At 46.3% G+C, this 16993-nt stretch overlaps 1 protein-coding gene across 2 annotated transcripts in view; it reads left to right on the top strand.

The window, feature by feature from the left end:
* The window catches only part of PTPRT (protein tyrosine phosphatase receptor type T), an 846898-nt gene that overhangs the window by 364392 nt on the left and 465513 nt on the right, over positions 1-16993 (top strand). For both annotated transcript variants that reach the window (XM_090064242.1, XM_090064241.1), the window contains exons 5-6: positions 7468-7583; positions 15657-15831. In XM_090064242.1, coding sequence (XP_089920368.1) covers positions 7468-7583; positions 15657-15831 — 291 coding nt within the window. The remainder of the gene's footprint in view (positions 1-7467; positions 7584-15656; positions 15832-16993) is intronic.

Genomic DNA, 16993 nt, shown 5'->3' with positions numbered 1-16993 from the left:
TATCTGTTAACTCTGAATCATACAGTTGAAAGAGAAGAATGCAAAGTTTCTGCTAGTATCATAAACCAGCAGTCAGCCACATTTTCTAGGTGAGCTGGAATGGCTTAGTTTTGTTCAACTGAGGTGTGCCAGCCCTAGTATGAGTGTGCAAAGCAGGCCCTATTTGATTTGGATTCAGATTCAGCCTGAATTATGAACAGTGAATCAAATGGTTGATTTGGATCCCTGATTCGATTCAGCCGAATCTGAAGATTTGATGCTAATTCAGAGAATCAGTGATTCGGATATTGACACAGCTTTAAAAGTTTTTTCTACGTACCTTGAGGTAGCAGGCAGCACTCATGATTGTTGTGATGCTGTGGCACATGAAGCATCCCACAGGAGTGCGGGGTGGGGACCCTCCACGTGCTTGGCGTTGAACCCAGAAGTGGACCCAAAGTAGTTCCGGTCTACTTCTGGGTCGTCTGGGGAGCATGCTGCCCCCCCACCTCCCTGAATTGGTGATTAGCCACAGGGGGACCCCAGGTGCCCCCCCCAGACCCAGGAGGCACCAGTCACAGAGTTGGTAGGGTGTGGGAGGCGCCCCATGTGTTCTCCGGTAGACCCAAAAGTGGACCAGAAATGCTTCTAGTCCACTTCTGGGTCTGCTGCCAAGCGCACTGGGGAGCCACCTGTGCTTTTGTGGGACACTCCATGCGCCCCAGCATCACAGCATTAATGAGCCTCTGCTACCTAGAGGTATGTAGAAAAAACATTTAAAGCTGTCTGTATGTCCGAATCACTGAATCTTTCTAAATTGATTTGGAGGGTTTCAATTAGATTCAGAAAGGTTGAAGGGTCCTCTGATTCGATTCAGATTCAGAGATTTGGCCACCAAATCGGGCCGAATCTCCACTGAATCAAATCAGGGACCGAAGCTTCGCACAGCCCTAAGCCCTAGGACCTGATCATTGCCACTGCTGCTGTCAGCATTTCTCTTCATGCAGCACAGCGCAGCAGTGGTGCAAGTTAAGCCTCTGCTGCTGAATTCTGCTGAAGCCCCAGGTTCATGGCCTAGACCCAATGGTTCCATGGGCTGATCCGATCTGCAGGCTGCAGATTGCCAATCCCTATCTAAACAGTTAATCTAAAAAATAAAAAATAAAAATCCTACAATAATGCAATATTCACTTAGTGGAAAAATTACCCTAAAGCTCTCTCTTCATAGGAATGCAAATGCATTCAAGTCCGTTAAATGATCTTAAAATTATACCTTGGTATTACTTTCAAAGCATTGGACTCACTGTGGATTGTAGACTTTAGTACAAGTCTGTTTTGCTGTGCAAGATGGTTACATCTCTTTTCTTCCCCCCTCCCACCCCCTGCCCCATCATATCTAATTTGGACTAATCTAATTTCCTAATTCCCCATGCCTGGAACCAAGTTTTTCCCATTGGTCTGGCCTCTTCTATGAGTGAAATACAATTTTAAAAATCCCTTTTAAACATTGTATGAAACTTCACATCTTTTAATGAGTCCAGCTGTATCTCATCTACTTTTCCTCTTCAAGCAAATTAAATACTCTCATGAACAATATTCATCTACTCCCATGACTTTTTATTTGAATAATTTGGAGTTTGAGATGGAAATACACTTTTGGGTAACTCTAATTCTGTTCATTATGATCTGATGTTGTAGACTTTGCACCTTGGGTCCTCTAGCCAGACAGGTCCTCCTTGGAAAGACAACATATCCATCCAGTACTATTTACTGTGATTTATACTTCTTTTGCTTATTCATAGTTTTGAATGTTTTAGTACAGCTACTATGTACACATATTGGGCTTATATCTGTATTTCCTGTAATTGCAGTGAATTGCATGCAAAATTTCTAATGATGGCTTCCTATAGTTGACATCTTATGTGATAGACATCAGGGGCATGGTCCTATTTAAATTAACAGGGCATTTCTGATAGTTGTAATATGGGTAATTGCCATTTAAGTTAATTATATTTATATTTACAACATGTGCCCATTGCCTATGCCTTTGGGTGCATTTACTTCATTAAGATGTACTTACAATCAGTATTAAGCATCTGCTGCTGATAACTGGTGACATCCAAACAAATTTCTCAAATCTTGTGTTTACGTTGAGTAACATGTTGGCCAATGACTGATGTCTTTCGATCGCAAGAAACACAGTTACCCAACCAGAAGACAGCTTTTGGATGTAAAAAGGGAGAAAAAACAGTGCTGTTTCTAGCTTCAGTTCAGTGCTGGAACTGGAGTTTAAATCCTATTGTAAGCTCCATTTACAAAGATAAGCACATTGCTTAAGTGGTTTACTGACTAGGAATGCTTTCCTAAGTTGGGACCTCTGTGTATAGTTATAAAATCTATGTATAGAAACAGCAGCTCTGCAAACATGTTACTTCACTGACATAACTAATGTGTTAAGCACCAGATCTTGAAAAGTATGTTGCTCCTATTCTCAGTGGGAACTGCTGACTGCTGAGCAACTTGGAAAATCTGGACCTGAAAGCTTAATCATTTCTCAACCTTCCATTGCCCTTGTATTCTGAGCCCTTGTTTGTTTGCTTTTGTTGTTGTTGTTCACAACTGTAAGAATTTGGGTAAGATGCACAAAGGGACATGTGTGTGGTGATGCTCCGTGTACCTAGGCTTTATGCCCCTGGCACCAGAAGTGCAATCCACCACCCTGACTAGGCCCCCCAGCTCCCTATATAATGAAAAGGGAAGGTTAAGTGCCTAAGAAAGGGATTTTTAATAGCCAACATGCTGAGCCAATCAGCAGAAATAGCAAAGAGAAGTGTGTGTCTTAATTCCCTCCCCTTTACTAGAATTAGGTTATTTAATCTGGAGTTAGGCACTTATGTGAGGCTGTGTGACAATGGGTCTCACACGCTGAAACCATATGGCAGCCAAATAAGGCCTTTGGGTACATATACTTATTGTTTTCTTCTAAAATGGTGGTGGTGGTACTGCTTCTACCATTTCCCATCATTTATGTAATTGTCTAGTGCTTATTGAATTCACCCAAGAAATAAAAGGGTCTATGTTGTATGTCTAAGGGGAATTAAATCTTCTGCATACTGTGCTGAAAGTAAGGCTGGTACTCTCCACCTCTCCAGTTGAAGCTGTTCCACTGTGCAGCCAACAATGCAAGATTTGTGAAGCCAGAGAGAAAGCAAGAAGTAACATGATTATGTAGCTAACAGCTTTCTCCTGGGAAGGAGGAAATCTGGGTTCTGGTTCATGCTCTCAATGCTGCTTAGGGATTTTATCTAATGACTGTTTAATGCAAAATTCATGTGCAGTCTCTGGAGCAGGGACCATAGTCCAAAACTCCCCACTGAAACAAGTTCTTTAGTCAGTAAGGGCATTTATAGACATGCTTTGGGAGTGGAGAGAGGAAGGCTTTAATTGGAGTGGCTCTGAGCTGCTCTAATTAAAGTGCCTGAAGGATCATGTGTATCAGCATCCCCATGCTGAAAAATCATGATGGGGTGCTTTAACTAAAGTTTGTTAAATGAGCTTTAGTTAAAGTGCCCCTGCCATCATTTTTCAGAACAGGGACACTGATACACATGGTGCTGGTGTCTGCTGCATCATGGTAATTACACCACATTGGAGCAGCCTTGCTGCACATGTATAGGTGCCCTATGCTGTTATATAAATGGTGAGTGACACCACTACTTTCTCCTTGTCTTCTGTTGGATAATTTTTAAATGAAAATGGTTTTGCATGCTGTGCTTTGTACTGAGTTCCTTCCTGTCAGGGCATGCAAAGCCTGTTCTGAGCACACCCACTGAAACAGGCTCCTCAGGGGGCCTAGAGAGAGGGACATCTCTTTTGTGGATCCCAAATGGTCTTAAGCAGGAAACTTGACCCAGAATTCTTAGCTTTTCACAGTGGGTTGTGGTTTGCTGCCCTGGACTTAACTGCCTATATTCTGCCTGGGTTGTAGTCTATGCACTCAAGTCATTTTGTTTTGTTTTTATATTATCCATTATGGCTTCCTGAATCTAGAAGGAAATAATATATATTCTGTGTCCCTGTCCTGGCCCATGCCTACAGCCCTTCCTCCCCATAAGCATTCAGAAAGAATCGTACTTCAGCTACCTTCTTTCTGTATACTTAAGTCAAGGCATTGTAGTTAATGTGCTGTATCACCTGGCCAAAATCAGTGGGTGAGTCTTTAATCCAGGGGTGGGCAATTATTTCCACTTATGGAGTTTTGGTGAGCTGTCAAAGTCGACATGAGTAGCCCCACACCTTGACAGTTGCCCCACCCCTGATTGCCATTTTGGGACTTGATGTCCTGCCCCTTAACCCCTAACCTTTGCCACTGGAAGTCCCTCACTGTTCCCTGGAAGTACTCCTTTTGGGAGGGAGGGTGCTGCAATCCTGAAACCATGTAAAAACCCCAAATCATATACCAAAAAAAAAAAAATCTAATATAACTTATAACTTATAATTTTATTTTAAAATATTTTTGTACTGATTTATATGTTTGTAAAGTGTATCTAGAAGTTATAACATAATAGCTCAAAATAAAATCCTACTGTATATTGTGTATGGACGGTAAGGGAGTACATAGTGGCATGTGTGGTGGGGTGAGGGTACGGTGGGTAGATATGGATGGGTGTGGGGTATGTGGTTGGGGTAGCAGCTATGGGAGCGTATGGGGTTATGGTGGGGTGAGAGAGAGAGAGAGAGGCCAGGCCACTGGCTTCATTGTGTGCACCTTTTCCTGACAGCATGTGAGCCTCACGCAATGCAGCCAAGCAGATGCCACGTCCAGGCTCTGTGCTCCTGCCATTGCACTCTGAGTCCCCACTGGCCCCAAGGCATGAACACAGGCTCCATACTCCCACCCACCATGCCCCCGCTGTTTCCCTGGTTTCCCTCCCACACGACTGCCTGCCACTGCTTCCTAGCCACCACCACTCCCCCACCGTCATCGCTCCCCACCACTTTCCTTTCTGTGCCCTCCATACCACTCCCCCTGCTACTGCCACTTCCCCCAACCCCTCCACCACACCCTGCCATTTTCCATGGCCCCCCTGCTGCTGCCCCCTGTGTTCTCTGTGCCCCTTCCACTTTCTGTGTCTCCCCTGCCACTTCCTGTGCTGTCACCACTTCCTCTGCCACTCCACATGCTGCTGCCACTCCCTGCCAGTCCCCTCACTACTGCTTCTTCCCATGATTCCCCTGCTGCTCCCCATACCACCACCACTTCCTGTGGCCCCTGCTGCTCCCCCCACTGCCACTGCCCCCTGTAGCTCCCTGCCACTTCATGTGCCCCTCCTGATGCTCCCTGTGCCACCACAACTTCCCTCCAACCCCCTCCCCTCTCCCACTCTTGTTGCAGCCCAGCCTGGACCATACCATGCAGTTCCTGGCTGCTGGGCAGATCACAGATGTTTCCTTTTCACTTGGATGGAGGGAGGCAGGGAACAGCTCCAGGGTCACCAGGCAAGAAGCCACAGAGGCTTCTGGTTTGGGGCTGGAGGTGGGAGTGGGAGTGGCAGACTGGGGACAGGGTGGAGTCAGCCAGGCCTTGTTGCTCAGTGACTGGGTCCTGCCACCATTGGCACCGGTCACCTTTGACAGGCCAGGGACAGCAGCCAGGGACAGATAAAAGTTAATTTTCCAAAGATATTAGGGGCTATGTGGGCCAGATAGAATGGCCTGGCATGCCAGATGTGGCCTGCTGGCCTTTTTTTGCCTTCCCTTGCCATAATCAGACCACTCCCTTCCTACCACTGTCTAATTTGACTGCTATACTTGCCTTGGATGGAACTGAGCATGTGAGGCACACAAGTTTAGGTTTTAAAAAGTGACTAATAGTGGCATACAATGCCAAACCACAGGTACAATACCCCATTGGGATAAGTCCTCGGTCTGTTGTGTATAGTGTTTTCTAAAGTGTATAAAACCCTGTCAGTCTTTAGCAGTACTTCTCCGTTTTTACTCCCCAGAATCACCTTCAGAGTTCAGCAGTGATAGCCACCACAGTAAATGTCAGTGAAGTGTGCTGTTTACTTTTATGGCTTTTGTCCCTCGCATTCATTTTACAATTGTTATTACTCAGAACATTGCAATGGTGGAACTCCCAGTGACCTTTGAGGTGACTGGAATTATGATATCTTTTTTATTATTATTATTTCCACACAAGTTTTTCTGCACTTTCTCAGATCCTAGCCTGACAAACAAGTGCAGTGGAAGTGGAGAGAAACAGCTCTTAAGGATGTGGTAAAAGAGAAAATTAAATATCTCAAGTATACAGCTTTTTTGTGATAAAATAATTTGCTGTAACAGCAGTTATACTCTGTGCTGAGGCCTTGCTGATAAGATAAAAGTCCTGTGTAACCATGCTTCATCCCAGGGTTCAGTTGTCAATAGATTTGCCACAAACAACTGACCAGCTAAAAGAATGATAGTACAGTGTTACCCTAGATCATCTGTTTTATCTGTTTGGACTGGTTGCAGTCCCAGATGAATGATAAATACTTCAGAGGCATGCACACAGGATGTTTCAGCTGTTTGACCAGCTTCTGATAATGTGCCTGCGAAACTGGCCTACACTTGCATGTGTGCATGCTAATAATTGTATCTAGCTACCCCTACATGAAAGGGGATATACATGTATAAACATGGGTGCCCATACCCTTTTCCAGTTATTTAACAGAAAACATAGTTTATTTGCTTTGAAAAGCATGGCCTAACAGAGGACTAGCTGTAATAATAATTCTGCTATAATTCTTTAATATTATCCTAAGTTTAGTAGTGAACTTGAATTAAGTTCAGAATAGCACATGGCCTTTACTTCAGGAGATCCTACTTTCAGGAGTTAAGTAATGGACCAGCCTTACTCTAGCATGGTTATATACACTGTGATAATGGTCATAGCCTTACATGATTTATATTAATTGTCAAATGGAGAAGTCTGACTTTGTTGTTTAGCTTTGAAAGACAGTGGTCTGTGCTTATTTATGTGAATGATGGGATTGATTTTTTAAATATAATTTGAAAATTAGGAATGCTTGATGGTGTCAGGTCTGATTCCCTAGGATTCATTTGGCAATCAGCAAAACTGAAAAAGCATATGAAAAATTGCTTTGCACCATGTTTGCTCTGAAATCTCATGGCTATTTGATTTTTTTGACCTTTGTAAATGTTGATATTTCCCTGTTATACAGCAGAAATTGCTCTTTGCACTTCCTTGCTGTGCTAAAGTGTTATCCTGGCCATCCTGTATAGTACCAATCTCTCCATGCTAAATAATTAAACAATACAGCTTTGCTTTGCTTTGCTAAGTTACTTGGTCAAAGGGTAGACCTAGTTTTGCCCTCATACCTACTAAGTAAGGATATCCTAGTGGTTGTAAGACTTTTTCAATTATTGTCATGCTCTAACTGGGTAACATAATATTTTGCATCTTTTTTTCTCCTTTTTTTTTAGGAAAAGCACCTCACTTCCTGCGGCTTCAGAATGTGGAGGTTAACGTGGGACAGAATGCAACGTTCCAGTGCATTGCAGGGGGCAAGTGGTCCCAACATGACAAACTCTGGCTCCAGGTAAAGTAACAAGGAAGCATAATCTGGTGGAAGTGCCCTAGTCAAAATGAGTGGAAGGAGAAGAGCTGAGGGATAAAGGAGAAATTCCAAAGGGACTTTAATGAAAGGAACTTCTTTGAAGTTGTTCCAGTTTAGTGTTGTGTGGGGCACTAATGCAGAATGACAGAACTGGGTTGTTCAGATTCAACTCATGGCTTGATGCTGATTAGGCTTACTGGGGATTGGAGACCAAAGGCCTGAGGTAAGTGGGGAAGTGAGAGATGTGGAGGAAGAGCAAGCAGCATGGGGCAACAAAGGAGGTGCTCTCATACTTCGTGAGAAATCATGGCAAGCGACTCAGGTGCCTGTACATGAATGCACAGAGCTTGGGAAACAAGCCTGGGAAGAATTGGAAGTTCTTACACAGTCAGAGTTCTATAGAATCATAGAAGTCGGGTCAGAAGGGACCTTGTAGATCTTCAAGACCGACCCCCTGCCTGGGCAGGTGAAAAAACGGCTCAAATGATCCCAGCTAGGTAGGGATCAAGCCTCCTCTTAAAGGCCCCCAGGATAGGAGCCAGCACCACTTCCCTTGGAAGTTGGTTCCAGATCCTAGCCACCCTGTGAAATAGTTCTTACAGATGTCTAATCTAAACCTCCTCTCCAACAACTTATAGCCATTATTGCTCGTTATGCCAGGGGGCGCTAGGGGAAACAAGGTCTCTCCCAAACCCTTCTGGTCTCCCCTAGTGAGTTTATAGACAGTCACCAGGTCCCCACTCAGCCTTCTCTTGTGAAGGCTGAACAGGTTCAGGTCCCGCAGTCTCTCATTGTAGGGTCTGCCCTGTTGTCCCCGGATCATTCGGGTGGCCCTCCTCTCGACCATCTCAATGTTGTCCACATCCTTCCTGAAGTGGGGCACACAGAACTGGACACAGTACTCCAGCTGTGGCCTGACCAGTGTCGCGTAGAGGGGGAGGATCACCTCCTTGTCCCTGCTAGAGATGTACCTGTGGATGCATGACAAGGTCTGGTTAGCCCTTCCATCCGTGACCTCGTATTATCAGCCCATGTTCATCTCGGAGTCATTGACTCCAAGCTCGCTTTCTGCTTCCATGCTCTCAAGAAGGGAATTTCCCATCCTATAAGTGTGCTGCTGGTTACTACTGCCCAAGCGTAGCACCCTGTACTTGTCAGTATTGACGCGCATCCTGTTTTTGCTAGCCCACCGCTGTAACCTATCCACTATGACATGGCTGGAATAACAGAGAGTTGGTGGGAGCTCGCATGACTGGAGCACTGTTATGGATGGGTACAAACTGTTCAGGAAGGACAGCCAGGGGAGAAGAGGAGGAGTTGCAATTAATGTAAATGAGCCATATGATTTTTCAGAGCTCCAGTATGAAACTGGAGATAGGCCTCTTGAAAGTATCTGAGTTATGGTTAGAGGGGAGACCAACAAGGATGATTTGTGGTGGGTGTTTGCTATAGACCACCAGACCAGGAGGAAGTAGTGGATGAGGCTTTCTTCAAACAGCTAGCAGAAGTGTTCCCAATCACAAGCCCTGCTTCTCATGGGGAACTTTAATCACCCTGACATCTGGTGGAAGGACAATACAGCTGTGCACAGACAATCCAGGAAGTTTTTGAAGACAATCCGGGAAGTTTGGGGGGACAACTTCCTGGTGCAAGTGCTGGAGTGGCCAGCTAGGGGCCATGCTCTTCTTGACTTGCTGCTCATAAATAGGGAAGAATTGGTGGGGGATGTAGTAGTGGATGGCAATTTGGGCAGCAGTGACCACGAGATGATTGAGTTCAGGATCCTGAGGAAAGGAAGGATGGAGAGCAGCAGACCAAGGACCTGGGCCCTCAGAAAAGCAGACTTTGACTTGCTCAGAGAACTCATGGGTAAGTTCCCTTGGGAAGCTCGTCTGATGGGGAGAGGAGTCCAGGAGAGCTGGCTATGCTTTAAAGAAGCCTTACTGACAGTGCAGGAATAAACCATCCCAATCCACAAGATACTAGCAAGTATAGCAGAAGACCAGCTTGGCTTAGCAGGGAACTCTTCAGTAATATAAGTCACAAAAAGGAAGCTTATAAGAAGTGGAAACTTGGACAAATTACTAGGGAGGAGTATAAGAGCATTGCTCAGGTATGCAGGGTTGAAGTCAGGAAGGCCAAAGTGCAAATGGAGTTGCAGTTAGCAAGGGCCGTGAAGGGTAACAAGAAGGGTTGCTACAAGTATGTCAGTAGCAAGAGGAGAATCAGTGAAAGTGTGGGTCCTTTACTGAATGTGGGAGGCAACCTAGTGACAGAGGATGCAGAAAAGGCTGAAGTGCTCAATGCCTTCTTCCCCTCACTCTTCACAGGCAAGCTCAGCTCCCAGGCTACAGTGCCAGGCAGCACAGTTTGGGGAGGAGGTGAACAGCCAACAGTGGCAAAACAACAGGTTAGGGACTATTTAGAAAAGCCAGACATATACAAGTCCAAGGGGCCAGACGGGATGCACCCAAGGGTGTTGAGGGAGTTGGCTGATAGAAAGAGGATAGAAAACTGGCTGGAGCATCAGGCTTGATGTCCAGTTGGCAGCCAGTATCAAGTGGAGTACCCCATTGCCCTGGGGCCAGTTTTGTCCAATGTCTTCGTCAACGACCTGATATATGGAATAGAGTCCCCCCCCTCAGCAAGTCTGAAGGTGATTCAGAGTGATGTAGACAAATTGGAGGATTGGACCAAAAGAAATCCCATGAGGTTCTACAAGGACAAGTGCAAAGTCCTGCATTTAGGATGGAACAATCCTATGCATAAGTACAGGCTTGGGGATGACTGGCTGGGCAACAGCTCTGCAGAAAAGAGCTGGAGTTAGAGTGGACAATAAGCTGAATATGAGCTAACAATGTGCCCTTGTTGCAAAGAAGGCTAGTGCCATACTGAGATGCATCGGTAGGAGTGTTGCCAGTAGGTCAAGATAAGTGATGATTCCCCTCTCTTCAGCAGTGGTGAGGCCACATTTGGAATACTGTGTTCAGTTTTCAGTCCTCCACTACAGGAAGGATGCGGACAAATTAGAGAGAGCACAATGAAGAGCAACAAAAATGGTTTTACCCACATATTGAAGGGACTGGGGGACATGACTTATGAGGAAAGACTGAGGGAACTGGGCTTATTTATCTAGATAAGAGGAGACTGAGAACGGATTTCATAGCAGCCTTCCACTACCTAAAGTGGGGTTTGAAAGAGGATGGAGGATGGAGCTAGACTGTTCTTAGTGGTGGCAGATGACAGAACAAGAACAAGTGGTCTCAAGTTGCAGAAAGAGAAGTTCAAGTTAGATATTAGGAAGAATTTTCTTACTAGGAGGGTAGTCAAACACTGGAACAGGTTACTTAGAGAGGTGGTGGAATCTCCATCCTCGGAGATTTTCAAAACCCAGCTAGACAAAGTTTTGGCTGGGATGATCTAGTTAGGGCTGGTCCTGGTTCGAGCACGGGAGTTGGACTAGATAACCTCCTGAGGCCCCTTCCAACCCTAATTTTCTGTGATTGTGTGTTTCTGTGGATGCTCCATCTGTTGTTTTGAGGCCTATAGCAAGCAATACCTCCAGTACCAACTACTGCAACACAAAAGTACACACTGGACACATCTACACATGTACTTTACTGTGGATTTCACTATTTAGCTCCCCAGTAAAGCATCACCATCCACATGTGCAGCCATATTAGACTTCAATAAACTAATTAACTCCACTGTAAGCCTGACACAAGTGCTATCCTACAGCAGAGTTTAGTGCACCACAGCACATGTGTAGACCATGGCCAGGGCTGCCTGCCAGCTAGTCCTACACTGTAGCACCCTCATGCCACAGCCCACCCCTCTGCAGTACATTGAGCCGGGGCAGAGCAGCTCCAGGCTGGCAGGCTGACCTCTTGGGGCCCCTGCCAGCTGGGGCTGCTCCACTCCAGCAAAATGTGCTGCAGTCTTGGGTGCATGCATAAACACTGTGCCTAGAAGCAATAAAGCCCAGCATGAAATGTGTCAGAATTTATTCAGGCACACTAATTTCATGAAGAGGTGTACCCTTGCCAGGGCTGCTTGAGCATTCTGGGAATATTAACAAATGGTGGGCTAAGGGTATGAAGTTAACATGTTGGCTGAAAGAGCTTTAATACCAGTTTCAACTGTAGTCTAAGCAGGACTGGAGCAAAGAATAAGTTTATCTGAAGTTAAAGTTTAAAATTAATTCTAGGAAAAATATTCAAGTCGGTAAGAGGTGCAGTGTACAAAATGACTTGATAGTCACTTTAACTACTGTTGTCACACTTCTTACCCTAGCAGCTCCATTTTTAGCCACAAATTTCTTAAGTCGTGTTGTAATTTAGCACCCCTAAGGTGTATCATTGCTTGATCTTTAACTTGCTCTGATGCTTGCTGCCAAATGCTTTTGCCATTATGACTTCATGTGTGTAAAACACTTCTGAGCTAAAGTGAGGTGAGCAATTTTCCCTTTAGATGGGAAAGGAGAAAGAGATGGGAGGAGAGCAATTTTTTGTGCTAGTGGGAATATACTCTTTGAAACTGAAGCATTTAACGAAAATGACATTTGGAAATGACCCAAATGATTGATTACTGGAAATTAGCAAATGACGCTACTTTTTTCTTTGAAACACCTAACAAGCTAAATCAACTGAACAATGTCAGATGTTTTGGCACAGTTTGACTTACTTTTATGCTGAATTCTTCCACATCTTGCTTCCAGTTAGCTGGAAACACAGGACATGATAAACTGGGCTTCTTGCTTGACGTTAATGTAACTGAAGTTCTGGAGGAAGGCAGGGCAGGGTGACACCTTCTGATCCTCACTTATTTAGAGAAATTCTGGAGAGTTAGGAAATTCTCTAATATTCACTCTCCAGCGGTGTTTGAAATCTAAGCACAGATAGCAAGCCAAATTCAGTCTATCTTTAAATTTGGCTCAACAAAAACACCACATCTGTACAGCTGCACAAGTAAGGATATACAAAATCTATGTGTTTGTGTTGGCAAAGCACGCAAATGCATTGCTTACAAACACTTCTAAAAATCTGGACCCTCTCCTAAGATAACTGTTGGATTATAGTTACTGCATCAAATTGTCAAACATGATTTAAAAAATTACTTGCAAAACTTGAATACACGTGAAGCCCCTCACCTTGGAGACAGAAGTTACACATAGACTGATTTAAGTGATCAGAAACTAGTTTAAACCTTTAACAGAACACATGTTCAGTGCACGTAAATCAGTTTAAAAATGGCTGAAACTATCTAAGATAAACCTGGCTGAATTTAGTATCAGACTAACTGACTTGGGTCAAACCGGTTTATGCAACTTCTGTCCCAGACCCCTTCCTGGATTAAGCTAAAATCAGAATCCAACAGCATCCCAGATGCTTTGCAGCCTTGGGCATGGCTGTGCCCTCAGCTCCAGACAGCAGGGTTGGCCCCACCCCTCTGATCTCTAGCCTGAGCAGGGACGGGGGTGTGGCCAGACGCATGATCCCCTGATGCAAAGGGAGGCAGGAACGAGGTTTATTCTCCCACCCCTTACTGGAGGATAGCAGCCCCATCAGCTGTTCCCCCCTGCCCCGCTCCAGCGGCAGGGGAGGGAGCACAGCCAGAGCTGGCTGGCATGGCCCCCACCTAGGGTAGCAATCATAGAAGACATTCCAGTTTTCTGCTACTCTGTTCTGTATCCCCTATTGATACAAAACCTGATGCCTTTGTGTCCTCTATTTTTCTCTTCAAGATAAAAATAGAGGACATAAAGGCATCTGGTTTTGTATCAGTAGAGAACAGAGGACAACTGGACTGTCCACTATACGGCTACCTTACCCCCACCATACACCTGCCTTGCCAGAGGCTGGGGCTTCAGGGCTGAGGTCAACTGGCCTGTGAGCACTGCTGAGAGCAGAGGCAGAAGGGCCATCCCAGGTTGGGACACTGGGGCTGGGCCCTTCCCAGCAGGCTGCAGCTTGGGTTGGAGCTGTGCAGCTCCCCATGCCCAAGCTGGGCTGGGCTGTCATGGAGCCCCAGAAGGCTGAGAAGGGCCCTGAGGGGCTGGCCCTGGGGACAGAGCTTTTTCCATCCCACTGAGGCTCCATAACAGCTCAGCCTGGCAGCACAGGTGGGGGCTGACTGGGGAGTGGACTTCCCAGGCCAGCTTGGAGGCGCTGGTGGGCCCTGAGCCTAGCAGCCACTGCCACATCTGGGGCTGCTGGTGCACAGCCAGCTGTGGGCTGGTCAGGTCCAGGGGGGCTGTTCTGCTTCTTTGCCTCTAGCTGCTGCTGCCATGGTCATGCCATGCCACTCTTGGTGGGGGTGACAAGAAGCTTCAGCCCCATGGCTTCTGCCCCACACATGGAGCTCTAGCTCCAACCCCCAGATGCTTTCCACCCAGATGTCTTCTGCCTTCCAAGACATCTAGGTGGAAGGCATCCAGGGGCTGTAGCCAGAAGTCCACACATGGGGCAGAAATTGCTGGGCCTAGCAGAGTTATTTTTCTCCCCTCACCTGCAACCACAGCTCCTGTCCTGCTGCACCACATAGTGTTGCTCAGGGCAGGGGGAGTTTCCGTCAGCTCAGCTGCTCCAGCCCAGCAAAGGTTGAAGCCATTGGGCTAAAGGAATCTCCCCCCATCCCAAGCAGAACTGCATAGCAGGTGCAGGAGCTGCAGGTGAAGGGAGAAAAACAGCCTTGTTGGGCCCTGTGGCTTCTGCCAGGCCTGCCAGCTTCTTACCCATGTGTGGAGCACTGACTGCAACTTCCTTCCACTTGGATGCTTTGGAAGGTGGAAGGCATCCAGGGGATGGAGCTGGAGCTCCACATACAGAACAGAAGCTGCGGGGCTGAAGTTTCCCACCTCCCCTACCCTCCCATTCCCCGCCCAGAGTGGCAGCAACAGTGGTAGCAGCAGGTGAAGAGGACAGCACAGCTTCCTGGGCCCTGAACAGCCGACAGCTGGCTGTGCACTTCCAGGCCCGGGGGTATGGTAATGCCTCTGAGCTAGCTCAGGAAGTCTGCTCCTGAGCCAGCTACCACTCATGCTGCCAGGCCAGGCTGTCATACAGCCCCAATGGGTTGGGAAGGGTCCTGCCCTGAGGACCAACCCCACAGGATCCTACACAGCTGGCTTGGGTGCAGGGAGCCAGAAGCGTTCTGGCCACACAGCCCCCGTGACCCCGGCCCCAAGCTGCCCCTCTGTCTCTGGCCTTAGCAACACTCCAGGGCAGGCTGGGCTCAGCTCCACAGCCCCAGCTGCAGCTTCAGCTTCAGCTTCAGCCCTGGGTGGACAGCAGGGCCATTCTGGTGGCTCTGGTCAGGCCCCCCACCAGCCAAGCAAGAGCTGGGGGAGAATCTGGACAGAACCCGACTGGGGTCCGATGCTTGGAGTCGGGTAAGTTTAATCCCCACCCCTTGCCCTCCTTTGCTTGAGGCACTGCCCTGCTGGTGTGTGGCCTTGGGAACAAGCCTGGCAATGGCTGCTTCCCTCCTATCCCTCCAGGCACAGCCTAGATGAGGTCTTTCCAGGCCAGGGTGGGGGTTGAAACCCCTCCACAATCATACTTAGCCCCTGTGGGGGGTTCTGCCATGCCCCCAGGTCAGCTTCCCTCTAGCCTTGTGACGGTTGAAAGGGGAAGGGAGGGCTGCTCCAGCACCCCCCCCCCCCGCCCCTGGTTTCTAGTCTGAGCCACTGCAGGCACGTGCCTGCATTTCCAGAATTAAACATGAATGTTTGTGCACTAGCAAGTCAGTTCAGTCTTTGCAGGTTAGACTAACCTGCAAAGATTGAATCAATTCAGGCTCCAGGTTTGTGAATATCTGTCTGTAGCCCTATTGCATGTGTTAATTCAGACAAACAGATATTTATGTTTGTGTACAGTTTATGTTTTGTGGGTGCATCTTTGGAGGCCTTTTGGAACTTTGCATGATATACATTGCTTACTTAGCAGACATCATTAAACAGAAAGTTCGAAATGGTATTCATATAAAGCATAACAACAAACACATTTGTCAACCTGTCTGTCTCTTATTTATTTGTATTCTTGGTTGCTCTGGCAGCAATGGAATGGAAGGGACACTGCCTTAATGGTCACCAGGGTGGTCAACCACAGACGGTTTTCGGCTACAGTCAGTGTAACGGACACTTCTCAGCGTAGCATCAGTAAATACCGGTGCGTGATTCGCTCAGATGGTGGCTCTGGAGTTTCAAATTATGCAGAACTAATAGTGAAAGGTAAGTAGCATTAAATAAAAATACCTGATGGATATTGTGTGCATGTAACAGTAGTTCAAGTGGAAATGCATATATAACTTTGTCCTATGTGGTTTATGAATTTCTTAAAGCCCAGTTATTTTTCAAATTGTGTGGAATTTGGATAGGGTAGGTAAAGGTGGATTTTTTTACAGAATGAAAAACAGATTTTGTGTTTGATTTTAATGACACATGGAATGAATTGGGAAAAGAAGGTTTCCTTAGATCTCCAGATTCCTAGCTGCACATGAGAGGCACTCCTGGCAGCTCAGGACAGGAGCATTGAAAGACGGCTTTACGTCACCTTTGTACTTTCCTGATCATAGGTCACTATGCATTGGTCTGTGCACAACTCACAGGAGTCTCTGAGTTACTCTGAGGGACTAGGCTAAGGGATAAGTCTCAACTTGTTTTATCTCTGAGCTGAATGGTGGCTAGCTGGAGGCTTTGTGTAAAATTGAATGTGTAAGTACAATTACTGATTTGTAGAGGGTATTATCTATAATCTGATTAAGACTATTCTACCTGTCAGGGTTGAGTTTTGTGGAACTACAATCCCCCTCTGGAAAACCATGTGGATTGATGTGTATTAAAGGGCTGTAGGGCTGAATTTGTTTATCTGGGATTTTATAATATATATTCGTATACATTTATACATGCCACTGTTCAGGAAGGAAGCACGACAAAGATTCCTGTATGGCTTTAGCCTTTGGCAATGTGGTTGGAAGTGATCACCAGGTAAGAAGGCAGGGCAGCCCTGAATTCCAATCTTGCTGCCTCTGCTGCTTAGTTTGGGTGCATATACACATGAAGGGAGGCTGCTCTGATGTGCTGTAATTACGGCATGTTGGAGCAGATTTGATTGAGTCTGTTGGAGTATGGTAATTACTGTGCTCCAGCAGACTCCAGCATAATGTGTGTCAGCATCCCTGCACTAAAAAATGGCAGCGGTGCTTTAACTAAAGCTTGTTTGACAAGCTTCAGTTAAAGCACCACTGCTGCCATTTTTCAGTGTGGGGACGCTGATACATGTTATGCTCTGGGTGCTCTTGGAGCCACTCTAATTAAAGTACTGCCCCCCTGAGCACATCTATAAGCACCCTTTGGTTTTTGAGGAAGTCATTATACCTTTCTTAGTTTTATC

The sequence above is a fragment of the Crocodylus siamensis genome, chromosome 10 (assembly GCF_052110815.1).
Source record: "Crocodylus siamensis isolate JL-2025a chromosome 10, ASM5211081v1, whole genome shotgun sequence".
Classification (NCBI taxonomy): Eukaryota; Metazoa; Chordata; order Crocodylia; family Crocodylidae; genus Crocodylus; species Crocodylus siamensis.
This window is presented reverse-complemented; position numbering and strand designations above follow the sequence as displayed.